Below are 24,717 nucleotides of genomic sequence, written 5' to 3'. Positions count from 1 at the left end.
CGATTCAAGGCTTAACTTGCCAATTTTGTCGGACTCGTTTGCCAATAGATATTAAGAAGGTACGAAGTACAACCACTAATAATCATTTATGACCAGCTAAGCCACCCTCAGCCACTTGAGTTGGAGATTTTGGAGGGAATCAACTCTTGATTGGCCTGAAGAAAAAGGTGCTAGCGCCTGCCTTGCTGCTGCCGTCGTGCCCGTTCTTTTTCTTTGTGACTGCCCCAGCGCCCCCTGCTCTCCTTAACTTGCCTGGCCCGTGCATACCTGACCCAATATTCCCATTCATTCCGTCACTGAAAGACTTGCCTGACTTTCCTTTCTCCCCGCTACCAACTTTCGCATTTACAGTCACCATCGCCAAAACTACGAAACCAAAACGACCCGACAATAATACTAATAACTGACACATCCACCGATATCTCCTCCTGCAGGCCTCATATACTTGACTTTGATTACCGTCACCTAAACTTCCCTTCTCTGGTATGTTTTATCTCCCATTTCCCCTCCATTTAATACCATTTCAATTCAAATTTATCTGCAAACTTGCCTGAACCACTCCATCCATTTCTCCCGCATTCCATACTGACCGCAAGTATAAATAGCCGTTTTCTCAACAGCAGAGATCACCGTCGAGCAAGAAGCTCAACAACACTACATCCCACACCTTCACAATGGCGTTGAAGCGCATCAACAAGGAACTCACAGACCTGGGCCGGTATGTTGATTTTTTTTTCTTATCGTAATGGCCGATTGTTTGGCGATGCATCTGTCTGTCTTGAGCCCAAGGTGGGGCCGCAATATGGAAGACAGAGCGGGGATTTTACGTGACAGCCTCACTATGAAGAAAAAAAGGAAAAAAATAATATTTATTTACTATGGCCGCGGATAATCCTGAAAATGATATCGTATTTTGATGGCGTTACTAATGTTTTGTTTCATAGGGACCCTCCCTCGTCGTGCTCTGCTGGACCCGTTGGTGAAGATCTGGTAAGCAACACATCGTCTCACCCCACCAAGGATCGATAAGGATTGGACTATCTAGCCGCTGCTTGACTCGAGTCGTTGGGCACGAGCGGCGATACCTCCGAGGCTTTGGAAATTGCACCGGTGTAATGAACTGTTACTAACCTACTATTCTTCTGCATAGTTCCACTGGCAAGCGACGATCATGGGACCTGTAAGCCAACCCCTTCAATATCGCATGTCATTTCATCTACCTTGGGCAGATTTCTTGTTCATGGACCGGCTATCTAGTGGTTACCTAGCGGCTTTGCTGGATGGAGATAGCCGCTGAGTCCGAAGCTGTCCCCTACAAATGTCACTTTTTCAAAGTACTAATTAGATGTCTTAGGGTGACTCGCCGTATTCTGGTGGTGTCTTCTTCCTCGCCATCCACTTCCCAACAGACTACCCCTTCAAGCCCCCCAAGGTCAACTTCACGACTCGTATCTACCACCCGAACATCAACTCTAACGGAAGCATCTGCCTGGACATCTTGAGAGACCAATGGAGCCCGGCATTGACTATTTCTAAGGGTGAGCGATACTAAATCCCCCAAAATATTCTACGTTCTTATTCTAATCTGGTACAGTTCTTCTCTCTATCTGCTCCATGCTGACCGACCCTAACCCCGACGACCCTCTTGTTCCTGAGATCGCGCACGTGTACAAGACCGACCGTGCGAGGTATGAAGCTACGGCCCGGGAGTGGACTCGCAAATACGCCATCTAGGGCGAATGGCAAGGAGGAGGATTTGTCGGCGGAATGTAGTGGTTGATACGGCAGGGCAATGAGCATAGCACTTACAGGTAGTGATGCCGGAAGGGACGTGGACCTTCCTTCCGACCCAGGCAATACGATCCGCATTTGCCACCGTCTCTGTCCATTCGTCGTTATGGCTTAGTGTGCCTCTTAAAGAACCCTTGGGCACACATGACTTTTCGGAACAGGCTTAGAATGACTTGCTGAGGAAGATGAGGTTTTACGAAAGATAGGCATGAATTAATGGAGTTGTCTGGAGGAACTGCGGCTTTGCATTTCAATCCTCTTTGACGTTCATCCCAGATCTGTTATAATTCACCAATCCCTTCCCTTTTATGTGACCGCAACCGGTCGCGAAAATTGATTTAGGTTTTAGGCCTGCGTGACGTATTTGTTTTATCATTCCAATGTGTGACCGTAGATGCCTATCAGCATAGGCTATTTGTATTTGCCAAAGCGGTAGTTAGAACTTAGGATCATGTCTCGGGCGGAACTTAGTGCTTCTAAGGTTCCTCCTAGGGGCCGAGGCGTCGGTATTGTAAATCGATACCAGTAATTGCATCAAGCCAAGATGTTCCACGGCCTCGTTTTGGTCGAGTAAAAAGCTTCATGTATAAGATAAGGAAATTTTATAAGACAGGTGTGTTTCGGTTTTGGTCCGCGGGTTCCTGAGATAGGAGAAACGTGATCTAGCGGTAGGCTATTGTACGTACCCCTGGTTTTAGCCGCGCAATTCAGATCGAATGTTGGACATATCCAGATATGTTTTGCAACAAATGTCCTTTCATTCGGTCGTACGGTGATGGGCAGTTACCCCGAGTAGTAAGTTATTTAGTAAGTATCATCGTTACGACGAGAGAATCCTACAACAGCTGGGCAGGTAAGAAAAGAGACAAAAATAGGAGTTGTCGAGATGGGATGGGTATACGGATATTACCTACATAGTACATGTTTCGTAGGATTTAAACGAAGTTGTGTCTGCGCAACTTGGGATTCGGCAGGCTTGGAAACACGGGAAACGGTAACGTGGGGGTATACGAAGTATATCCCGAGTGATTTCTTCAAACATAAGAGAATCGAAATTCGATGCGAGGACATATTGTTATCTATCTCCATAAATATAACTATCTAATAGATTCAATCTCGAGATGTTTGTGAGATCTACTCGGGGATGTTGGTTTTTGTGACGCCATACAATGCCGAAACGCCGAAACGCACATCGCTTTATGGTTCCGTGGTTTTGGTGGTGTTCAATATTGGATGTGCTGCATGTGTTGGTAGCGAAGTTTACTTGGGAATGTCATGAATAGAATCGAGTGAAACTTCCATTCGTACTATGTAAACTTGCCATTATCAAGCCATCGGATCGCACCTGGCAACCTGGTTCATATTAAACAAACCGAAGGGGTGTTGCATGCATATCTAATCGAATCGAACTGAGTGGGTCTGAGTCGTGAGCCGCTTCCTTTTCTAATTGCTTGATACCACGAGGTTTGTAGAACCTTGATCTGTGACCCTGTCGCAAATCTGCCGAAACCCGAGGCCGCTTTATCGATATCGAACACTCATTAATTCCGTAGTTTAACCTACCTGGCTGCCTGGTATTCACCAACATTAATAATTGGATAATACACAATTCGACAACCTTAAACTTACAAGACCATGTCTTAAAATTCATCCACTCAGATCATTCACGTTTGTGTCAAAATGCCTGGCGACCGCTGGCATGAAAGTTGGCGGGCGCTTGTCCTCTTTTGCTACAAAGCCCTTGGCGGCTCGAGTCTCGAATGTGTCAAAGACCCCTGACGAAACATGCTGAAGCGTAGGCGCCGAGGATCTTTTCTAACCATGGACCAATGACGAATCAAATCTCGATCTCGAGCTCTCCACACCCCAAACCGAGTCCAAGCCTCAATCCCCTCACTCCCTTGCCCTGTTCCTGTTCCTCCTTACAATCTTCAGCCTACCATTCTACGGACAGCAATTCGAGATAGGTATCGCCTAGCTTCGAATGCTGTATCGTTAGTTTGTACGTATCGCGGCGTGTCGTCGACGATGCTCAGTGGTGCCATTACCCACATCTTCATCCTTGTAAGGATCTGAACATCATACAGGTCAAGGTTCACCCGGAGCGAAAAGAACGGGTCATTGAAGATTTGAACGAAGATTCTTCGATTGATACACGCAATCCAATCGATATCGACAGCGAGTGCTGGTTTCTATTCTTGAGAGACAATAGTCTTAGCTAACAGTTTACTTAGTGCCTACCTACTAGGTAGACATGTGGCTGTTTAGTGTTTACTAGGTGCAGTAAATGCTGAAGTACCAAAGATTCGTAGGTTCTCATCCGGTTCAGCAAAAGTTTCGCTACATTACGGGCTTTTTTACGGGCTCTTTCTCGTGCTTCGAAGCCTCGAAACAGTTGCGGTAATACAGCGTAATAAGGCTGTAACCCCTTCGAAGCCAGATCAGGGACCCAGTCACTGAAAACCCCCCTGACGCGTGTTACTTGTACCTGGTCGCAAGTGTCGAGACCACGCAGGACCTCGCTTCGATCCATCGTTGTCGCAAGTAACAGGTACATCTCATCATGCCAGCGTACCCATGCATTTTCTATTTTACACCCCCGGTATCACATCATTCTTAATCCTTTTTCCCTGCGAAGAACTTTTTCATTTCTTTTTCTACGGCTTTTGAGGTTTGTAATAGCTATGCTTGCGAAGCTTCCCATAACCTAATAGTTTAAGGTGAGGTAGCGTTGACGTTGACAACCCCTGGCGCGGCGTTGTACCCAGGTATGATCTCCCAAATATGGCCTGATGTTTCCTATTCTTGGCAGTCTTCCATAATATCCACTGCCTTCCCGCCTCTTGCATGAGATCTTCGGAACCCTTTTCTCCTTTCCCTTCGTTTCCTCACAAACGCTTTCCCCTTCCTTTCCCGTTGTTCGTAGGTGCGCTGTTCGATTCTTTGCGTTGGCTGACAGGCGGCTGTGATAGGCAGGCTTCCAGGTCGACTATCCGTTCTTTTTTCAATCTTTTGCCAGTCACATCGCCGTTTCTTTCCTTCGATGGCCTTGTGCCCGTTCAGCAGGCTCTGAATTAGCATTACCTGTTTTTAAACCCGCGTCAAAAGGACGAGGTCCCGAAATATAATTCAAAAAGTCTAATAGGAGAAGAGGAGGCACTCGGTGGTGTTGGATTGGAAACTGCACGGTTCAAAGTTCAAGAGTATTTGGAAAATTAGAGGACGAATCTGCCCGGAAAACGATATCAGACCGACGATTACGAAAGACTTGCTACGAAACGTCATTCGAGAAAGATGTCTTACTACGGGGGCAATCAGTATCCGGTGGAGAAACCGTCGGAGAGGTCAAGATGGACGCCATTAACAAGAATGTTGCTATCGGGAGAGATGACCCAGGAACGACAGAAGGAATTGACGATGCGAGAAAAGTTCGACAAGTGGATGATTAACGAAGGATACCGAAGATTGTTGGTGCTATCCGTGAGTTCATCTTGCAAAACAAATTACTGACAGTTTTATTAGTTTCGTCTTCGTTTTCATGGTTCTTCATGCCTTCGTTTTCGCTTTCGGATTCGTCAATTACGCCGTCAAAGACAATTTACAGGTTGCGCGAGATACGTTCGGACCGACTTACATGATTGCGCGATCAGCGGCTTTGGTGCTTCACGTGGATGTCGCCATGATTCTGCTGCCGGTTTGCAGGACATTTATCTCTATCGCGAGACAGACGCCTCTAAATGGTATCATCCAGTTCGACAAGAATATCACGTTCCACATTACGACGGCCTGGTCGATCTTCTTCTTTTCCTGGGTTCACACGATTGCCCATTGGAACAACTTGGCCCAGATCGCTGCTAAGAATAACCTGGGTATCTACGGATGGTTGGTTGCAAACTTGGTGTCTGGTCCGGGCTGGACTGGATACATCATGTTGATTGCGCTTACGGGAATGGTGGTGACTTCGTACGAGAAGCCGCGACGAGCGAACTACGAACGATTCTGGTACACGCATCACATGTTCATCATCTTCTTTTTCTTCTGGTCCTTCCACGGTGCTTTCTGCATGATTCAACCCGACTTTGCGCCGTTCTGCGTTTCAGTCGGTAGCTCTGCTATCGGTGTCTTCTGGCAGTACTGGATGATCGGAGGATTCACATATCTGGCCGAGAGAATTGCTCGCGAATTGCGTGGTCGCCATAAGACTTACATTTCCAAAGTCATCCAACATCCCAGCAACGTCTGCGAAATCCAGATCAAGAAGGAGAACACGAAGACCAAGGCCGGACAGTATATTTTCTTTTGCTGCCCGGAAGTCTCACTTTGGCAATACCATCCGTTTACCTTGACCAGTGCGCCCGAAGAGGATTATATCTCCATCCACGTACGTATGGTTGGTGATTTCACTCGACAACTAGCCACGGCACTGGGTTGTGAGTTTGGAAAGAAGGATAGCAAGGACGCCTCGAAGGTTGTTGGAGTTGACGGCCAGAACAACGAAGTTGACCCTGCTTTGCGAAGAGTCCTGCCTCGTGTCTACATCGACGGTCCTTTCGGATCCGCTTCTGAAGACGTGTTCAAGTACGAGGTGTCGGTTCTTTGTGGTGCTGGTATCGGTGTTACGCCATTCGCGTCTATTCTGAAGTCGATCTGGTATCGAATGAACTACCCGCAGAAGAAGACGAGGCTTACGAAGGTGTACTTCTTCTGGATTTGCAGAGATTTCGGCTCTTTCGAATGGTTCCGTTCGCTACTTCTGGCCATCGAGGCCCAAGATGTTGATGGCCGAATTGAAATCCACACTTACCTCACTGCTAAGATCAAGGCAGATGATGCGACAAATATCATGATCAACGACGCCAACGCCGACAAGGATACGATTACCGGACTGCGAAGTCCCACGAATTTCGGACGACCCAACTGGGACATGATTTTCCGAGGTATCCGAAAACTGCACGCGCCTGCTGAGGCTGGTGTGTTCTTCTGTGGACCTAAGGGTCTCGGAAGTGCGCTCCACGTCTTCTGTAATAAGTACAGTGAACCTGGGTAAGTTTATTATTCTTGAGCGAGATTCGCTAGATGACTATTTTGTGGAATATTTGGCTAATTCAATTGCAGCTTTTCTTTCGTCTGGGGCAAAGAAAACTTTTAAAAAGTTTACGTATTATTGTCAAGACCTGGTCGATATGCTGCCAGTAAATCCGAAAGCATTGCCTAATCACTGGCGCGGGACGCAGATGACCATTATGTTTGTGTATTAATCGACCTTGTTCGCAAGCAATTCAGGTTTTCTTGGGCCTCGGTTGGAGTGGGTGTGTGCGCTTAGACTATTCGTGTAGACCTAGAGTCTAGCCAGGATCTTTAATGGGTTCGACTAGCAAACCAGAAGCACACGACCTGGCCGGAATAGCGAGCGGAGCATCATCACGAGAAGAATTTAATGTATACCTACCTGAACTCGGGTTGGGGCCGATACCTTCGAGATTCCCGCCACCGGCGACGAATCCTACGATGTACGGAGTCGATGTTGGAAAAACTGGGAACTAACAGTAGATGTTGATTATCATATATACCTTTGTATCTAGTTTTACTTAAACCTGCAATATCCTTTACACGTAGATTTGTATTTCCTACCTCGTTTTGTCGTTCTAGCGCTCGTGATGATTTATGTCTTATTATCTGTTACTCTATTTTACACGAATTTGCGAAATCAACTACAGAGCACGATTCCAGGATATTCACAAAAATGGCATTGTTAAGTTTGCGCAAGTCTTCCATGCGGCTCTGTCAAACATGGATCTAGAAGCCTTCCAAGACGGCTTCTTCACAAGAGCAACTCGATCCGCTCCCCGTGGGCAAAACGTACTTCGCGATTGGCCAGTCAGTCTCAAACGACGGGATCCAAGAAGGGATGTGGGATGCCAAGATCGTGATTCGATTCAAGCCTTCATGTCCTCGCTCCCGGGTTCCGTGGCGCGGCGGTCGAAAAGGGGATAGAATGATAGGTGCCTAGTAGGTATATTGGGTCAAGTCGGGACCTCGGTACTGGGGTTGTGCGAACGCCGTCTGCCCGTACGTACAGATATTAAGTCTTGGTGTTAAGTGTGTGGATGTTCATCAGAGCGGTTCTTGAATCAGAACGTGCGTCGCCCACCCCCACATGTTCAGGGGGTGACGTTCCCTGGGATCTGGTTACGATTGTGGGTCGGCCGTGTGGGCGCGCGCTGCCTGTGAAACGTGCGTGGTCTGGACGCGGTTTCGATCTACGGCGGGATACGTCAGCTTTGTGGTCCTGTACTTTATTTCTGTGGTTTTCGTGGGTGGTTTGTCGGATGATTAACTGCGGTTTTTTGGGCGATTTGAGGTGTTGGACGGGGGATAATAGCGATTTGGTATGGAGAGGGGAGGGAGGAGAGAGGAGGTGGTTATGAGGGAAAGGGGGCAGGTTTAAACGGATGTTGGATCTGGTAGATGGGGTTTTTGATAACGCTTGTGGGAATCGTATTTGATGCATCTATGTAGATCATATGAATTATTTGTTACGATGTGGATTGATTTGTTTGATTTCATCCCGGTCGGTCATATCTGGTCGGGCAAAGGCTTCGGCTTGTTCGTATGTAGATAGGTAGGTACCTATCATAGAATGAATGATAGACCAGGTATTCAGCATCGCTTCCTATCATTTATCAAATGTCTTACGGGCTTTTAGACCGGTTGGATTAGTTTTCGTGTTTTTGCTATTGGCTTAGACCTCCGTGAAGGGGATATCGTGAAGCAGCCAAGATACGGGATCAGGGGTGATCCACCTTGGAATTTACATAATTCAGAAGACATTTCCTCTTCATGGACTTTGCATTTATTATCATTATTCATGCCTTCTCCGAATTTTGGCCTCTATCATCTCATCGCCTATCCGGAAACCCCTCCACCCAATCCGATCGCCTTCCCAAGACTTTCAAGTCCGTCTGATGTTAACGCCCGAGTTGCGAAGAAATCTTTGAAGAAGGAGGATCGTTACCAAGGTCCAATATTGGCATGGCCAAGTATGCTGATGTTGCAAAGTAAAAGGAAAGGGTGAGGATAGCTGGTAGTAATTTCCGTACCGTTTCCGTGCCAAGTCCCCCGTGTTCACGCCCTGGACATCCGTCTTGCGGCTCTCGAATTTGCAGGATATCCCATTACGGCAAAGTTGCTTCGGAACCATACACTTTCATTATTATTTCGATGACGGTTCCTTTTCTTTCACACAACGAACCTCTTCTAGTTCGTCTGCAAATTCGTTCTCTCCATCGTATAGTTGGAAGTCCTGCAACTCCGTAGCAGATGGAGTTTCCTCAATCGAATCTGTCTCTTTATTAGACCGAAAGGAGATATCACTAGGCCCGAAGATTCCGTAAGGCTTGTCGTTGGTAGTTGAGATACTTGGTTTCCCTAGGTTGGCTGAGTCTGTATCGTGATGCTTGTTCTCATACCAACTAAAGTCGAATTCCTCCACACTTTGTTCCTGCCGTCCCATGATTCGATCAAGTGCAGAAAGATGATAGCTGAAGTTGACATTGCTTCCGCGGGAGTTGGATGTCTCCCGGCCCGGCGTATCACCGGGCACCATTCGTTCTATCGGTAATGTCGGGGATGTCAACGGCTGGCTCTGGAGAGAAATATGGCTTGTATTGGTGGCACATATCTCGCACGGTACCGGGCGTATGATACTCGCAAAAAAATCGGTCCGGTCCGTGAGCGGAAGCAAACTTGCGGGCATGCACGGCCGGACGTTTGTGTTGGCACTGCTGCCCTGACTTGGGACGGCATGGCCGCAGTAGAGGATGGAGCGCGGAGGCGTGACGTCGGTGTCTTCGTGGAGGCACGCGTAGAAGACACGCCGCCGATGGCACATGGTGAGTGATGTGTGTTGTGAGGGTATGGTGATAGAATTGAATGATGTGAGGTGTAGATGAGATGGTATGGCTCCTGGAGGCTCGAGGCCCTGTGCATACACTAGAGGATGCACGAGGTATGGTATACCGTGCACTGCTCCCTATCGCGATTGCAGTTTGGGGTTATATGTACTGTTTCTCATCTATCTCTCTGATTGTTCGTGTATCAATCAATTCTCGTTCCTGATCGTGCAATGTTTATTCGTGGCACTGGCCCCTATGTGGTGAGTGCGTGATAACAAAAGTGATATATATTGTCTAGGAGTTGGTAAATGTGTGGCGGAAAGTTTTTGCACACCTTTAGTCTAAGGCTAAGTTTATGTTCTTACTGGGTACTTTCTCACTGTAAGAACATGTAGCATCGTCTATTATGTCGTCTAAATTATGTATACTTTGAGTGGCGTCTAAGAAATGCATGAGGGTATCGCCAAACCCCCGTGGCTGAAACTATGCCACTAAGGTTTAGAGGCTTTAGATGAAGGCAAAATACTTTATTTCGATTATTAAATCTTATCTTTACAGAATGCCATCATTTATGAGATTGCCTACCTACATTTCGCATGATTATATTAAGATTCTAGGTAATTACTAGGTAGTCTTCGATCTACTAGCTGACACCTAACGCTATCTTCCCCTGAACGAAAATGGGATTGGATAAACCACCTGACAGACATGTGGATGAACTTAAAGACGTCCCATTCCAGTCTCTACGAATGAACTAACGGAATATTCAACCTAGCTAAATGGGAAGCGTTGAGAAATAAGATCCTGCGTTTCCATATTTCTCTACTTGCGCGAAACTAAAAGGGGTGACCCCTGACATATTCCTTTAGTCTTCCAAAAATCATACATCAATACACACCTTGGAACTTAGACAGACCACAGCGATCATAAGCGAAGTAATATCTCCAACAATTCATGATATTATTGACTTGCCGAAGTGGGAAGTGAAATATTAACTCATTATGTAGAAGGTACCTAACTAATATAGACATGCGAATCCAATACTTTTCATATAACCAATAAACCCAATATACGCCGCCAGAATCGTAATGCGACACACATCAACCATTATCTACCCATCCATTCTTCATTAAAAATCGCACACATACCCCTTAATCCGCTAAACCCTCCCCAAGCGTATCTAGCATATATAATCAATAAACAACCCCGCGCCCGCCGTCCTCTTCAAGAACACATTCCCATTCGTCGTCCTCGGCTTCTCGATAATCACAAACACATCCTCCGCGCACGTAATCTTGCCCGGCCCGGAACTGTGATACGTCCCCTTGACCTCGCGGTCCCACCCCGTGAACTCCGTGTGGAACTCCCCGTCCGCACCCGCGGTGTCGAACGGCGCTACGGCCGCGGCCGATACTCCCTCCGTGGTGTCGGGGAACCCCGACAGTTGCCGCCCGGCGAGCAGGCCGTCGCCGCCGGCCACAAGAACCCCGACTGAAGCGTCGTCTTGCGACCACCCGAACGCGCACCCCGTTGCACCGCTTGGTAACCCGCTGAAATGCGCTGCTTGTGAGATCGTGAGGTTTGTTTGGTTGTTGTATTGCACGTGGAAGTCTTGGACCGCGGGGCTGGAGAGATCCGGGTCCGTGGGGAAGAGTGTGTAGAGCTCGCTGGCGTAGACGCGGGTTGTGCTGCCGGTTCCCGTGCAGGTTGTGTTTCTTACTGCTATTGAGGCTGGCTTGGTGGGGAGGGCCTTGGCGAGGGCGAGAAGAGCGGTTAGGGGGGTTAGGAGGGTGGTTAGGGATGGCATTTTGGGTTGGTGGGTTAGGTGAGTTGGTGGTGGTGGTGGTGGTGATTAAGAATTAAAGTAGGAAGGTTTTCGGGTAGCTAGGCTTAAGAGGTAGGTGGTATTAGGATTAAGAAGGTATGGTGTATGATGTAAGTGTGTGGGAGGAGGGGAGAAGTGCGGTGCTGAGGGTGGTGAGATGTGCTTTTTATCAGCTGTGCGTGCATACATATATTTAAAATGAGGATCCGCGCCGTCTGGCTAATGACGATGCATGGATCGATTACGAGACCCTCCGCTCGGCGTTCGCTAGCATGATGTTTAGGTAAACGAATCAATATGTTCCAAACCAACCTTCGGTACATGCGTCATGACGACAAACATGGCGGCGCTGCTCGGTGACGCTGGATCTTTAAGTGGACCGAAGAACGCCTCTACGCTAATGTCTAGAGAGTCCTATCACGATCAATAGAACGTCGCAACTTGCATCCTTTTATGGACTTGCTCTTGGCAATATCTTGGCGCCGGGAAGAGCACAGGCTTCGAACTATTCTCATTGGTACGCCGGCGACCCGAGGGTTCTTAGTAATAGCTATCGATCATGTGGTTTATGTGAAACATGATACCCTTTTATCAGTTATCAGGCTGGGTAGGTAGGTATATGAGATATCAAGACCTTGATATCCTGGACCTAATTTGAACTTACCTAGACATCTATGCAAGTCTCAATCCGAAACGCCGCAAAGAAAAGGTGGCTGTTATACGAAGCAGGTACCTACTTAATTTATGGAGGCGGCGCAGTTATCGAGGTTGACTAGGTAACTAGGGTCTTGACGGCGGCAAGGGATACAGCTAGCTACGGGAACATCCCGTGTTGTTTGCATGGCTACTAAAGACAGCGGGATCCGACAGCCCTATTCGAGATACCGATTGACGGAAGGGATAGGCATCTTTAAGTTAATGAATTGATTATATCTAAGGTAGGTAAACATCTATCTAATATTACAATGGACCCATTCCCGTTATTCCCATACTAAAACAAGCAAACAGAAATCCAACTCTTAGCCTAAGACGGAGGCGCAACATGTCCAGTACATTTCTGGTAATTGGCAAAATCTGTGAGGCAGATTTGGCTGCTGCCAATCGTGTTGCTGAAGAAAGTCGGTGGAGTGGCGACTAGCATAGGGTGAGCGTTGATACACGCGAAAAGTTTACGCTGGTTGATGAAGTTGATGAGATCTTGTCGTTTGACTGCCGGCGGGAAGTCTGAGAATCCACGATGGCTGGCATCCTTCCCAATCATCAAGAAACAGTTTCCGTGAGACGAAATGCGCCACCAATCGTTGTCAAGCGGGTTGTTTCGGCCAGTGGCAAAGTCGACGAACTTGCTTCTGTCTTTATCGTTCGTCACGTCGATTGTGTCTCCATAGCTGGCCATCAGCTGTGATACGATGGTTCCACAGTCATTGATGCATTGGCTGGAGTTGGGAGTTCCAGTGCTAGGAGTAGTCGTAGGTGGCGGCGTGCATTTCTGTTGGCCTGTTATTGTACCCTTGATAGCGATGTTGCCCTTGTTGAAGTTCAGGCTGAGCTTCGTGTTCACGGTAGGCTTTCCATCGGGAACCGTCCACTCGATTTTGTTGTTCGGTGGAGCCCCTTTTCCGTTGGTAATAGGGACGAATTTAGTTGCCCCGGCATCAATCTGGTAGAAAGCAATCGAGTCGGTCTTGTCAAACGAAACCGACCAAGAGCCGGGCTGGTTAGCGATAGGGAGGTTGACAAGAATGCCATCCTTTCCGTTAGGGATCTTCACATCGAAGGTCACAGACGGGGTTGCCTTTCCGTTGCTACCACAAGTAGGGGTTGGCTTTGGGGCGTTAACCGTGATTGGATCCGCTGTCTGGATGGTCTTAGGGGGACTCGGGTCTGGCATGGCAGCGATTGACTTAAGATAGGGGCCTTGGAAGTTCAAAAACGCGGTGTCAATCGATGCAATGATGTTCTTTGCCTCGAGGAGACAGGGACAGCCCTTATTACCACCCTATTCATCGTAAGTTTTTATTTTTATACGAAATTTGATACTCCTGGATACTCACAACTGTGCAAAGTTCTGTAGTTTTGTCTCCGAGACAATCCAAATCGGTGCATATCGGCTGTATTGAATTAGCAACGTGGATGGCTTAAATAAGAGGCGACATGTTTACCGATTCGCTATTCTTCGTCTTCAAAGCAGCAGGACACTTATTGTCATCCTTGGTTTCCGTTGGAGTTCCGAAGCCAACTTTGGGTAAGACGATAGCACCGACGACGACCGCAGCACCCGCTGCTTGCGATAGGTTGATCGATACAGCAGACATGAAGAGTGCTAACATTGCTTTTCGAGCCTGGGTCTTCGCTACCTGGAATGCTCCTTTCACCAGCGGAACGGCTTTCGGAGCAGCATCGACTATAATGGAATTCCATTCGGCAGCATTGACAATAGAAAAGACGCCGTTGTCTGCGTATGCATCGGTTCCCTTATTAAGGAGACAGGACAGAACTGAAACGTAGGTATTATGATTAGCATTTTTCCTACACGGGATGTAGACTATTCCTTTCGTGCACTTCGAACTTACCGTCATCTGGAGCAATAGAATCACGTTTGGCACCAAGCGCGTTGCAAGCTTTAACAGCAGCATCTGCGGCCTGGGCAAGCTTGCCTGCCAGACCCTCAGCCAGCACAACAGTAACGTCACCGACAGCCACACTACCAACGGCCGCGGCGGCCGTCGCCACGGATAGTTGAACAGTCTTGGTTGTACCCTGGCTGGTTGTTTCAGTGAGAAAGTCTATATGTTTTGCAAGCCACTAATCGTAGAGTTAGCATATCGTCCACCGTGATACAGTTTATCATTCCTTGTGATGGACTTACCCTTGTTGTTCCTGATTGAGTCGTTATAAGACTACTCTGCGATGCAGTAAGATGCTGTATGGTACCGCGATAAATATCTGGATCACCAATATCATCTTCTACAGGAGTAACACCGATCTGCCCTGTGGTAGTCGGGATAACTGCGTTGACAACAGCGGTGGCTCGAGGAACGACAGTCATGTTAGGTCGATCATCTGCAATTGCGCTTGCGAGCCGGGCCGTGGAAGCCCAAACGACCAGCCACAAAGGGCTTTGAAGATTAAACATGATAAAAAATGGTCTGTGGTGATTTTATATAGAGAATAGTATGAAGTCTAGGATAGGAAATGAAATGAAACTATAAGGAGACTGATTCGAATGAGTTTGAATATGCGACATATCAATGGCAACGATATCTTATAAGAATGCGCGAGGCGCCTAATATGCAGATAACTATACTACATCTATGCTATATTCTATCTCATCAATTGGCCTTACGATTGCTGATAGCCTGTGCTGATTTCTTGGATCTTAGGTGAAGCTATTTTAGGTATTACACAGGACGCAAATATCCAAGAGCCATTCCCCTTTTGATTTCTCCCCTGGTCGCATGTGGTGGGCTAGACCTTTTGATTATTTTTAAAGATGTTATCGAATCAGAATTGCGGCGATAATTACGTGAGATGAAAAGAACTGGCAAATCGTGCAGTTGATGTTGACGTGACTTTATCCCTGCAAAGCTGGGGGAGGCCTAGCTCATAGGATATGTCGTCCTCGTGCCTGAAAAACAAACCACCTTGGCATCAGCAAGCTATAGCCCTGGGATAATCAACTGAAAAGTCCCCTGATAGTAAAATGGCAAAATGTTAACCGTACCACACCGTCATCTCATACGCCTAGCAAGATGCTGTCGTCAGCATCATACACCTGGTCTACCCAGTCTCTCATTTGACATCAGACTAGCCTTGGGTCTTAGTAACCGGAACCCCCGACTAGCCGTAGGCGCAGTTCTTGCAAAAAAGCACCTGAGTTGATGGCGAATGCAATGAATTAGTTCTATATTTCGGAGGCCAACTTTTGCCAAGGTAATTAGATGAAAATACTCGAGATAAACGAAAATAGATCGTATATGATGCTTCTCTTCTAGTAGATGATGACCCTAGGTAGTTATAATGTCAAAATGATATCCTATTTATAGGAGTGGCTGCTACTACATAACTTGATAGATATCGCTGAAGTTACAGAACATTTCTTCTACAGATCTAAGTTATCAAAGATATTCCCCTATTGTCATTGTACTAATATTTCATTATCTATTTTCCTTTCTCAATTTCTTTCAACATGAGGTCGCAAACCTTCTGGCGTCTCTCGCTCGCCGTACTTGGCATGGCTTGCCATGGTGTTGCCGGTTTGGGATACTGGATCGACGAAGACTCTTGCAACCCTGACATGCGAAACGCCGTAGCGAGCGCTGTTGAGAGAGGTCTCAAAATGGCTAGAGCCGGTGTGACGAACGCGAACAATGCAGACAGGAACCCAGCTGGTCCAGAACAGAAGCTTATCGACAATTTGTTTGGAGAAGATCCCCCAAACGCAGCAGACGACAAGAAAATCAAGAATATTATAAGAAGTATATTCATCCACTCTAGTTACCCGAGATTTCTATTTGCTAATGATTCTTATAGATATGTGGGGTGGTAGGTTTTCGAGGATCACAAGATCGACTAGAAAGCCGTCATTGTCTCAGACTCTGGACATAGTACGTTCATACTGAGAAAGCATTCATAAACTGTCATGAGGTTACTAATTCTATGTGATAGGTAATCTACTGTGATGAGAGGCGGCTCAAAGTCCGAAAGAGTAACCCTCTCAAGTCCTTTGATACTGGTAGGAGCAGTCACTTTTAACACAGAAAACAATATCAGTCAGGCATACTAATGTTTGGTATTATAGATACCAATGTGGTTGTAGATACAGGAGACTGTATCGGCGCCGTTGCATATGTCACACTGCGTGGCGCCACTGATTTAAGATACAATCAACTTCAGATCTGCCCGGCATTCATGAACGTAGTCCTGAACAGCCCTTTCAGGACTGGCGATCAATTGCCAACGACTTTTTGGTCTAAGATGGTTTCCAACTTCGTCACATTCGTTGCTAAGATCTTCTATACGCCGATCGACGCCACGCAGTTGGCTGAAAAGGTTCTACTACATGAGGTATTTCAATCCTAGCCATAAGAAAACACTTCGAATCTGCATGCTGACAAGCTATAGCTGACCCATACCGAAATTGGCGGAGATACTGAGGATGTCGGAGGATTTTTCAAGGCCTACGGTTGGAAGAACTGCAGAACGCTTTCGCGCACCAGGGGAGATGAAGGAGGCGACAAGAATGCTGGTAAGTCTTCGCCCATACACAGAAAATGACTGTTTCACATGGCTAATTTTCATCAATTAGATACCTGGGCGCTATATGGATCTGTGTCTCTACTCATCCAGGAACAGGAGAAGACAGTTGATACGGACACCGGAAACATTATCGCTATTACTTCTGTTACAGCACGAGCAATTCAAGCGGTAAAAAGTGCAGCGGGGAGGTGGATGAACTTTGTTGCTTAAGCTAGGTAGATTCGACTAAGTGGTTTCTCTAGATCTAGGTTAGCAGATGGGTTTATTAAGGCATGGGAAAGGTTGTAGAATTTTGTATAATATTTATAGATAGGTACTAGGTAGACGTGTATTATGTAATTTAAGATAGATGTATCCTTGTAGTGCTTTGAAACGATTCATTGAATGATAAGATCTTTGGTAATGTATGGGGACATGTAAACACAAAGACGGGACGGTAATCCTTAAGTCATTTCCCATAGTTATCATAAAAAGATCTAGATTTAGGTGACTGATGTGGGGAGATGTTTATTTTTAGTATCGTGCGATAGTCCTATTTTTTAAGATCAGTGAAGGCCATGTTAGATAAGGGTTAATATGTGAGATGACATCGCAGGCAAGCAAGGTGATGATGGAGGATGGAGTTATCGCCATTGAAACTCACATAGGTAGGCCCAAGTCAGTGTACCACTAATACCTAGCTTACCTAGTAGTACCTCGTCGAAGTTGCCATGAGAAGTTAACAGAAGCTAATGCAACCATTAAAATGTCCATAGTCGAGGAACTGCATCCGCTTGACGTTCTTCTCCTTCAACGCTTTGCAGAACCTCTTATGTTTGTTTTCATTCCAACCCGTAGCTTGGCATTCCTAGTTTTTTAATCAACATCGTGTATGGGTTAACAGGCGGCAAAGTATAAGAGGGCATGTATACCTTGTTGCAGTAATAGGCTGATTCACATCGCACACATCTGAGGAGCTTGTCCCTCGTCTCATCACAACTATGGCACCTCAGTGGAGCGCCATCGGCCGGTGTGTATTTGATGGCTTCTTTGTTCATTTCGAAAACCTCAGAAAGCTTGAGTGGTATGATCTATGAAAGTTAGCTTATGATCTAATGGAAATTGATCGGGTGAAGGGTTGCTAACTATTACTTCGTCGGACTCCTCAACTCTGATGCCAAGGGTCCTATCTGGGAACACATGGACCAGTGGGTAAAAGATGGCGATAGTGTTCCCAACCTTGAAGTCTTTCATGAGGCGAGGCATGTCATCTGGATTGTCTGGGTAAAATGCGACGACGAAATTTGTTCCATCATGGTCCTTCGCTACGATCCGAGGATGAATGAGAGTATCGTCCTCGATAATTTCAGCAAGAAGACACCAATGCTTCTTGTTTCCCAACGCGCTATCTGGGTTCAATGGATCGAGAAGTGCGAGGTACCGATCGTCCCACGAATATTCGCCCGGGCAGTTACGGAAAGAGGGGAAGTAATCTCTGTCTTTGAAGGATTGGGGTTTGGTTTGGTTGACCATGGTTTCGAGTGATACTTTCAATAACTAATCTTGTATATACCTGGATGTATAAGGGTTTTTTCTTTTTTTGTGTGATCGCACTTGAGGATTTAACTCTTTCAAGACACCTAGGTAAGTAACGGTGTAGGTCGATGTTTGAAAACATTTTCTGGAACCCAATAACAGCTTAGCGCGCCTTGATTGGCTAAACATGGTTATTTCATTGGCTTCAATAGACGTTGACATTAGCTGCGTCTTGCTTGCTTTTTATGACTTCTAGTTGAGTCATTATATGGTTGGCCCCGCAATGGCTAGCAAATGGACTGTAGTTGAAACTGTTACAGATCCGATCATCGCAACAATGCAACTGATGTTTTTGCCCCTTTTTGCATTACATAAGCAATCACTTATGGACCCGTGGCTTACTTAAGCAGCTGAGTCACCCCTGGGTCCGACGGTTCTTTCGAGTTTGGCGTGGTTACGTAAGCGGGGACAGCGGCGTTACGTAATCAACTAGATTAGATCATCTTCCCCTCGTTTCAATTCGAATTTCAGAACCGAAGAAACGCAACTGTTTATACGAGCGGTCCGTATTATACCCAAGCATTCGTAAACATCCTACAACTTCTCGCCAGCCGTCAACCCACGGTCATCACGACTAAATGCCAAATCAAACAAGCTAACTGGGCTAGAAAAGCCGAAACGCTTCGTCATCGGACACAGCGCGTCGCCCAAGCTCACCATTCATAAAACCGTGAACATAGCACTCTCCGATGAGTGACCAGCCTTCGTCTCTCTCCCTAAGCGTATAGATCATTCGACCACCGCGGAACATAACTAGAATATCACCCTCTGCCATTGCCGCTGGACCGATTCCAATGTGGCCGGCGACCGTGCGGAAGAACTTGCGCTGCAGGCAGCCGTAGCCTAGCGTATAGCAGAAGCGCGACGCGTCGCCGGTTCTTTCCCGGGCCAGCGCCGACAGCGTCTCTCGTATCGTGGTGTCTTGGATAAAGCGAAGAAACTTTGGCGCGCTTGAAGAAGCACCCGTAGAATCAGAGAGGGGTACCGCGTTTTGGTTGATGAGATCCATCATTGTGAGGACGTAGGATGCGAAGTCCGCCGTGTGCTGTGCGATCTGCTCGGCGCTTGGCTGGCTTATCTCCTGCCCGATAGTCCGAGCAAGACTCAGTGTTCTCGCATATGCGGTACAGATTGATTCGGCATTGTACTGTGTATAGTCGTTAAGGTTCAGGACTACGACGTCGTCTGTCTCTTCGCTAGCAAGCTTGCTCCCAGAAGACCTCTCAGGAGATGGTCGGAAAGAGCCCATCAAAGGGTTATTGGCTGCCTTTTCTGCATCGAGTGCCAGATCGAGGTGGTTGATAGACTCAGTCACGAGGTGAACTATGCCGCATCGAAAGCCAGACAGCGTTAAAGAGCGACCGTCGCTGTATAAGGGTATACGCACACACGCGCTATAATTCGGTTCCTTCACAAGGGCTGCATCGAAGTGTTGAGACAGCTGATCCAACATGCCCACGGTGCAGGGACGATCCCAACGAGGAATCCAGGTTGGCGACATATCGCTGAGCTCAGGCCCGTGATCAACATAGGACAAAATCTCGAGGTCGCGGCGACATTGGATTGACTTGATCGCGACTAGGCTATAGACTTCAGAAGTAGCTTTCGTATAGTCGGGCTCCAACTCGAAGTGGAATCTTGGATCGCTGCCGCCAGGGAGACCATCTGTCGGATAGCTCAACATGGCGTAAATTTTGTCCCTAGCGTTAGTCGCGTCGAAGTCCTTGCCTCGGCCAATGAGGTGGAGAAATGTGACGGTATCGGCTGTCTGCCATACCTTGTCCCTCAAGAATAGGGCGTTGGAAATACCGTTCACGTTACGGAAACGCTTTTGCATGTCATAACTCATCGGACCATAGAGACACCAACCTGCAGCAAGCGCGATGAGGTCCCAGGGTAAGTGAAATGTACCGCAGTAGGCAGTGATAGCGTCACATGTAGCGACTTCCTGAATCACCCAAACCCGACAGAACCAGGCTCGGCCAAAGAACCTATCTAGCGAGTCAATTCGAGGGTCATGATTTATTGAAGCTTTGTCGTCGCCCCTTTCAGGTAAGTAGTCAAGGAAATGGGCTGACCGATTCAGCTTTCGTCGCCACTCTGCCAAATCGATTCCCTCAGGATGAACAAATTCCCTACAGCGATTTGATATTACGTCAATTAACTCTATTGCTGCCTTGGTATGGTTGTCGCTATGACCAAGCCAGACGGCTACCGAGGAGGCTCTCCCATATATCTTGCCCATTAATGCTACCTGAAGTCCCTTTTCTTGAAGGTCTTCTTGATTGATGCATATCCCGTCTGCCCAGACGATCCTCTCTGCGTCTGGTAGACGAAGTCGTCGTAACACACCCGCTAAGCTCTTGGTAATAGAGAAGGAGACTAAAGAGGTGCTGCCTGGCTCCGAGGGTGCATTCCCATTAGTAAAGGAGGGGTTATTAGCAACACCGCACAATATTTCCTCGGTTTCATTCGGGTCTCCCCAAACGTACGATATGCATTCATACGCCGGCGCTGTCGAGATCGAACTAACATGGTGCATGATACAGACAAGAGGGTCCTGTCCCTTACCGGGATGCAATTCGAGTAGCCTAATAGAATCTGGTCTCTGGAGTTTCTGGTGCAGCACTGGCTTTGATAAGTAACCCATCTTATTCTGAAGGCAATTTTTAGAATTAAGCCTAAACAGATAGGATCGTATGTGACGACGAAATCCGCCTACTCGTTTGAGTTATAAACGTAGTCAATCTTTGAGACCAACCGAATAAGAGGTACACGAGCCGATGGGGAACAAGAGATATTGTCTAAACTAAATGAAATTGATCTAACGCCTCGGTTGTAATTTTTTCGAAGCCTTGTCGGGCATACTTAAGGTGGAAATCTATCAAGAGGAAGGGGATGAGGGGACGGAGTGGGGCTAGGCGTACTGCTTGAATGCCTCACAAGCTGGGCCGCGACCCATGATCGCGAACCACCCTGTCGAGCCGGCCCTGGATGGTCGGATTCGGAGGATGTGATTCCAAGAGACCTAGTATATTTGCGAGTTTCTTAACTTAATGTCCGCCGGTTTCTTGTCCTACTTGAAGCTTTTCCACACTCTCTGCGTAACCATATACCTTTTCTTATCCATGGCGCACGCAATTGACGCCCCACTTTATTACCCCTATTACCCCTATTGCCTCGAAAACCCTCAATGGAAGGCGATATAAGGTATTCAACTACTACTATTACTGAATGCGATTATCTAGATATACAATCTGCTAATATTCTCATTAAGCGTACCATTCTTCTGCTATATACGCATATTGTTTGTTGCACGACCTAGCAAGAGCATCACGCGCTTTCTAAACATATTAGTAAGCCCTGCAAAAACAGCAGAAATAGCAAAGACTAAAGCCGGTATCCCATAAGACTCTATACTGACTTATGGACTAGAACCTTTCCGAATATTCTCACAGTAGTCGCCAAGGCTTAGATTTATCAGGAGTACTACGCACGCTGTTCAGCTCGTGAAATCTCGTCTACGGCTTCCCTCGCCAGTCATACCTCTGTAGTGCTCCAAGAAGACGGTCTACTTCCTGCTGTCAAATACAGTACCTATTCAGTACGCGCTTTCTCAGCTCGGTGACAAGGGGTAGCGCCCTAAGCTCAATATTTCCCATATTTTATCGGAAACATTCGGGCTCTCCACGGAAGAATAGATGACACCTTTTTGGCATTTTTTACTACGTATACTTCGGGCGAACCCAGAGCTGGAACTTTACCGAAGCAAGCTGAAGGATAACCTTCCAGTTTTAGGATTTGATGGTTCAGATATGCACAGCGTAATGTTTTCAAGTCAGTCGAATTAACGTTCTCGACAGCTGTATGGAAAATAGCTATTCCCACCCCGTGAAGAGCATCTGGTCTAGTAGTACAGGTAACCTGGACTGACTAACTTTTCCTATCCTTCTGACGAAACCTGTCTATAGGTCGAGATGAAGGTCTGTCGTGGATGGTTTGAAAACCACCTGTTCGTACATCGTCTATGGTCTAACCATACCCTTACATATTCCCGTCTTTCTCACATGTGGCGACGAGGCACATGTCATCAGCGCGACGGCGAATGGGTGGTGAGTCAGGGCTAGGATTTCTTGCATACTTTGCAGTATTCTGCTTTGGTTATCATGACTATCTCACATCCTTCTCATCAGAAATTTCTCGGCAATTTGCGGGCGAACACCATAGTAGAGATTCGGCCTATATAGCCCCCATTTCTACCTGAGAAACAGCTCAGCTTCACCTATCGATCTTCCTAGGCGACTCTCCACTCTAACAGCATAAATCGGAATGTTTATTACCTAAGTACTAACTTAATAACTGCCGATTACTATAACGTCGCGAAGTGATGTAATTAGGGGTGGACGAGATTTCCTTTTCAACTCCTTGTGCCAAGATTGTTACACAAGACTATGCTCAGATAGTTCGAAGTTCTGTCTGATCTTTGGCCTATTTTCATACGATTTTGATCCATACGTAAGATACTTCCTGGAAATCGCTGAGACACGGGGGCCGAGAAAGGGTAGAGGTTGGGGAAGTCCAGTCTCCCTGTATGACTACCTACCTACTACCTGAATTCATCACATTACATACTGCGAATATCCCTCTCCCCTGGTATAACTAGGTAGGTAAATGAATATTGGTTGGCTTGGTTTCTTTGATTTATATTTGGGCTAAGGGATTCGCCCTCGCTCAGGATGTCTGTACCCATATACCGATCGAAGCCAGACTACAGCAATCTTGAGGTCGCTGAAAACCGAAATCCCCTCATACAAAGCTACGGCATCGAAGTAAATGACGACAGCAATTGTCTAGAGCCTGCAGCATTCGAAAGAGATCCGAATACCCTCCCGATTCCACTCTCTGCATCCAAGGACGAGAAGGTCGTTGGCTCTCATATTCAATTCTCTGGACTATCGCCAACCTCGAACCAACAAGACAATTACTTGTCTTCAACCTCTTCCACCATATGTGGGGTTCGTCGGATGATTTTTTGGGTTATAATAGGTGTTATTTCTTTGGTAATAATCGCAGCTGCGATTGGTGGTGGAGTAGGAGGCCATTTCACCCACCACAATAATCAGACTTCTTCCAACTCAACACACGCGACACAAGACTCATACATTGCTGCTCTACATTGGATTGATGGGACAAACACGAGCCAATACTGCATTTATTACCAACCAAGAAATCAAAATGAAGTATTCGAGTCGTCTTGGAGCTCCAACAATCAGACTTGGGCCGTGTCAGACATTACCGATCCCAGCTTTGATGTAAAGCCCAATACCCCTCTTACGTCGTCGGCTGGATATCCTTACACCAACACCAATAACTCTTTGGTATGTACTGACATCCTCTATCTAGCCGATATACCTAACGTGAAAGATGCACCTTATAGGTAAAAAATATCTATTTCGTACAATCGTCTGGAACAGCCATCGAACGGCAGTCCCCGTATAAGGAGCAGCCAGGTATTTGGGGCGATAATAACTTCAGTGGACTCTACAAGATATCTAAAAGCTCTTCCCTTTTCTCGTACTGGTACCAGGACTTTGATATCCGGCGCCATATTCTCGCTGTCTTCTTCCAGGAACACGGGGCCAACTCACTTACGGTCGGAAAGTATGTCCAGAACAGTACCAATGATGAACCATGGCAAAGCATCAAGCAAGATATGCCGATCCAAGATGGTTCACCGATTGCTGCCGCTCCGGTAGGAAGTAGAAGGGATTTGCGCTTGTACGTTGGAGGCACGGATGGGACCATGAAGCAATATCCATATAACGTTGACACCGATATTTTGGGAGATGAAGTTAGTCAGTTTAGCCCAGCACTTGCCCATTCCTCAAGTCATGTAGATGATCCTATTAACAGAAGCTACCTACCTAGGCACTACCTTCAACTTGGCTCCTCATACACCCATCTGTGTCACAATGGAGGATAACCGAAACTATTATACAGAGGATGGTACTCTCCCTCAGTGCGCAAAGAACAACGGAGCATTCTTAACGCATTTGATCCTATTTGCGTCACCCGATCGCAAAAACCTGACATTGGTATCATGGAATTGTTCGAGCGGATTCTCCATACAACAAAGCCGTATTGAGAAATTGTTACTACCAGATCGCACATATCTAGGTCTTGCGACGACGTCGGCAAGCAACCTAACATTCGCCGATAACAGAGTCTATGTTCTTTATGACGAAGGCAACGGTCCGGAGGTCGATGAGTGGCAGATCCCTACGAGTGGAGATTCTAATATTACGGGGCAGAATGGGCCATGGACACGACTTGGTAGTGTTCGTATTATGCAATGATACTAGGTAGGTTCGC

General features: G+C 46.8%; 9 protein-coding genes across 9 annotated transcripts; 4 read left to right on the top strand and 5 right to left on the bottom strand.

Annotated features, from left to right (window-relative positions):
- The first annotated feature begins 229 nt into the window (after nt 1-229).
- On the top strand, nt 230-2,145 carry GGS22DRAFT_157992 (ubiquitin-conjugating enzyme E2-16 kDa). Its single transcript, XM_047960567.1, has 5 exons — nt 230-718; nt 945-990; nt 1,151-1,180; nt 1,355-1,538; nt 1,595-2,145. The coding sequence occupies exons 1-5, from the start codon at nt 675-677 to the stop codon at nt 1,732-1,734; spliced, it is 444 nt and encodes a 147-aa protein (XP_047820330.1). The 5' UTR covers nt 230-674; the 3' UTR covers nt 1,735-2,145.
- Nucleotides 2,146-4,819: 2,674 nt separating this feature from the next.
- Nucleotides 4,820-7,046, top strand: GGS22DRAFT_114202 (ferric reductase NAD binding domain-containing protein). Its single transcript, XM_047958044.1, has 3 exons — nt 4,820-5,258; nt 5,314-6,834; nt 6,907-7,046. Exons 1-3 carry the CDS (start codon nt 5,086-5,088, stop codon nt 6,938-6,940), a joined length of 1,728 nt encoding a protein of 575 aa, XP_047820329.1. The 5' UTR covers nt 4,820-5,085; the 3' UTR covers nt 6,941-7,046.
- A 1,957-nt stretch (nt 7,047-9,003) lies between these two features.
- GGS22DRAFT_198916 (uncharacterized protein) lies at nt 9,004-9,705 on the bottom strand (the record flags this gene model as incomplete). The annotated part of the gene is made up of 1 exon (XM_047966208.1): nt 9,004-9,705. The coding sequence occupies exon 1, from the start codon at nt 9,680-9,682 to the stop codon at nt 9,005-9,007; it is 678 nt and encodes a 225-aa protein (XP_047820328.1). The 5' UTR covers nt 9,683-9,705.
- Nucleotides 9,706-10,635: 930 nt separating this feature from the next.
- On the bottom strand, nt 10,636-11,821 carry GGS22DRAFT_157986 (uncharacterized protein). The gene has a single exon (XM_047960566.1). It carries the CDS (start codon nt 11,491-11,493, stop codon nt 10,867-10,869), a length of 627 nt encoding a protein of 208 aa, XP_047820327.1. The 5' UTR covers nt 11,494-11,821; the 3' UTR covers nt 10,636-10,866.
- Nucleotides 11,822-12,535: 714 nt separating this feature from the next.
- Nucleotides 12,536-14,647, bottom strand: GGS22DRAFT_186564 (uncharacterized protein; the record flags this gene model as incomplete). Its single annotated transcript, XM_047964468.1, has 5 exons — nt 12,536-13,510; nt 13,566-13,622; nt 13,674-14,008; nt 14,085-14,316; nt 14,381-14,647. 5 exons carry the CDS (start codon nt 14,645-14,647, stop codon nt 12,536-12,538), a joined length of 1,866 nt encoding a protein of 621 aa, XP_047820326.1.
- A 1,053-nt stretch (nt 14,648-15,700) lies between these two features.
- On the top strand, nt 15,701-16,980 carry GGS22DRAFT_186563 (uncharacterized protein; the record flags this gene model as incomplete). Its single annotated transcript, XM_047964467.1, has 6 exons — nt 15,701-15,989; nt 16,045-16,118; nt 16,180-16,246; nt 16,313-16,578; nt 16,636-16,759; nt 16,820-16,980. 6 exons carry the CDS (start codon nt 15,701-15,703, stop codon nt 16,978-16,980), a joined length of 981 nt encoding a protein of 326 aa, XP_047820325.1.
- A 110-nt stretch (nt 16,981-17,090) lies between these two features.
- On the bottom strand, nt 17,091-18,615 carry GGS22DRAFT_114170 (uncharacterized protein). Its single transcript, XM_047958043.1, has 4 exons — nt 17,896-18,615; nt 17,682-17,840; nt 17,414-17,617; nt 17,091-17,302 (listed from the first exon to the last, which is right to left on the bottom strand). The coding sequence occupies exons 1-3, from the start codon at nt 18,280-18,282 to the stop codon at nt 17,489-17,491; spliced, it is 675 nt and encodes a 224-aa protein (XP_047820324.1). The 5' UTR covers nt 18,283-18,615; the 3' UTR covers nt 17,091-17,302; nt 17,414-17,488.
- On the bottom strand, nt 18,616-21,209 carry GGS22DRAFT_114166 (heterokaryon incompatibility protein-domain-containing protein). Its single transcript, XM_047958042.1, has one exon. It carries the CDS (start codon nt 20,993-20,995, stop codon nt 18,950-18,952), a length of 2,046 nt encoding a protein of 681 aa, XP_047820323.1. The 5' UTR covers nt 20,996-21,209; the 3' UTR covers nt 18,616-18,949.
- A 1,872-nt stretch (nt 21,210-23,081) lies between these two features.
- Nucleotides 23,082-24,701, top strand: GGS22DRAFT_198913 (uncharacterized protein; the record flags this gene model as incomplete). Its single annotated transcript, XM_047966207.1, has 3 exons — nt 23,082-23,723; nt 23,783-24,200; nt 24,274-24,701. The coding sequence occupies 3 exons, from the start codon at nt 23,082-23,084 to the stop codon at nt 24,699-24,701; spliced, it is 1,488 nt and encodes a 495-aa protein (XP_047820322.1).
- Nucleotides 24,702-24,717: the final 16 nt, after the last annotated feature.

Source organism: Annulohypoxylon maeteangense (assembly GCF_022496945.1).
Source record: "Annulohypoxylon maeteangense strain CBS 123835 unplaced genomic scaffold GGS22scaffold_5, whole genome shotgun sequence".
Taxonomy (NCBI): Eukaryota; Fungi; Ascomycota; class Sordariomycetes; order Xylariales; family Hypoxylaceae; genus Annulohypoxylon; species Annulohypoxylon maeteangense.
Note: the sequence above shows the minus strand (reverse complement) of the source record. Positions and strands in the feature narration are given on the sequence as shown.

Coding starts and splice junctions, on each gene's coding strand:
- GGS22DRAFT_157992 (XM_047960567.1), top strand. CDS start 675: ATGGCGTTGAAGCGCATCAACAAGGAACTCACAGACCTGGGCCG. Junction 719..944: donor GAACTCACAGACCTGGGCCG/GTATGTTGATTT, acceptor TTTGTTTCATAG/GGACCCTCCCTCGTCGTGCT. Junction 991..1,150: donor GACCCGTTGGTGAAGATCTG/GTAAGCAACACA, acceptor TCTTCTGCATAG/TTCCACTGGCAAGCGACGAT.
- GGS22DRAFT_114202 (XM_047958044.1), top strand. CDS start 5,086: ATGTCTTACTACGGGGGCAATCAGTATCCGGTGGAGAAACCGTCGGAG. Junction 5,259..5,313: donor AACGAAGGATACCGAAGATT/GTTGGTGCTATC, acceptor CAGTTTTATTAG/TTTCGTCTTCGTTTTCATGG. Junction 6,835..6,906: donor AATAAGTACAGTGAACCTGG/GTAAGTTTATTA, acceptor ATTCAATTGCAG/CTTTTCTTTCGTCTGGGGCA.
- GGS22DRAFT_157986 (XM_047960566.1), bottom strand. CDS start 11,493: ATGCCATCCCTAACCACCCTCCTAACCCCCCTAACCGCTCTTCTCGCC.
- GGS22DRAFT_114170 (XM_047958043.1), bottom strand. CDS start 18,282: ATGGTCAACCAAACCAAACCCCAATCCTTCAAAGACAGAGATTACTTC. Junction 17,841..17,895: donor AGGAGTCCGACGAAGTAATA/GTTAGCAACCCT, acceptor TAACTTTCATAG/ATCATACCACTCAAGCTTTC. Junction 17,618..17,681: donor CAGCCTATTACTGCAACAAG/GTATACATGCCC, acceptor TTAAAAAACTAG/GAATGCCAAGCTACGGGTTG.
- GGS22DRAFT_114166 (XM_047958042.1), bottom strand. CDS start 20,995: ATGGGTTACTTATCAAAGCCAGTGCTGCACCAGAAACTCCAGAGACCA.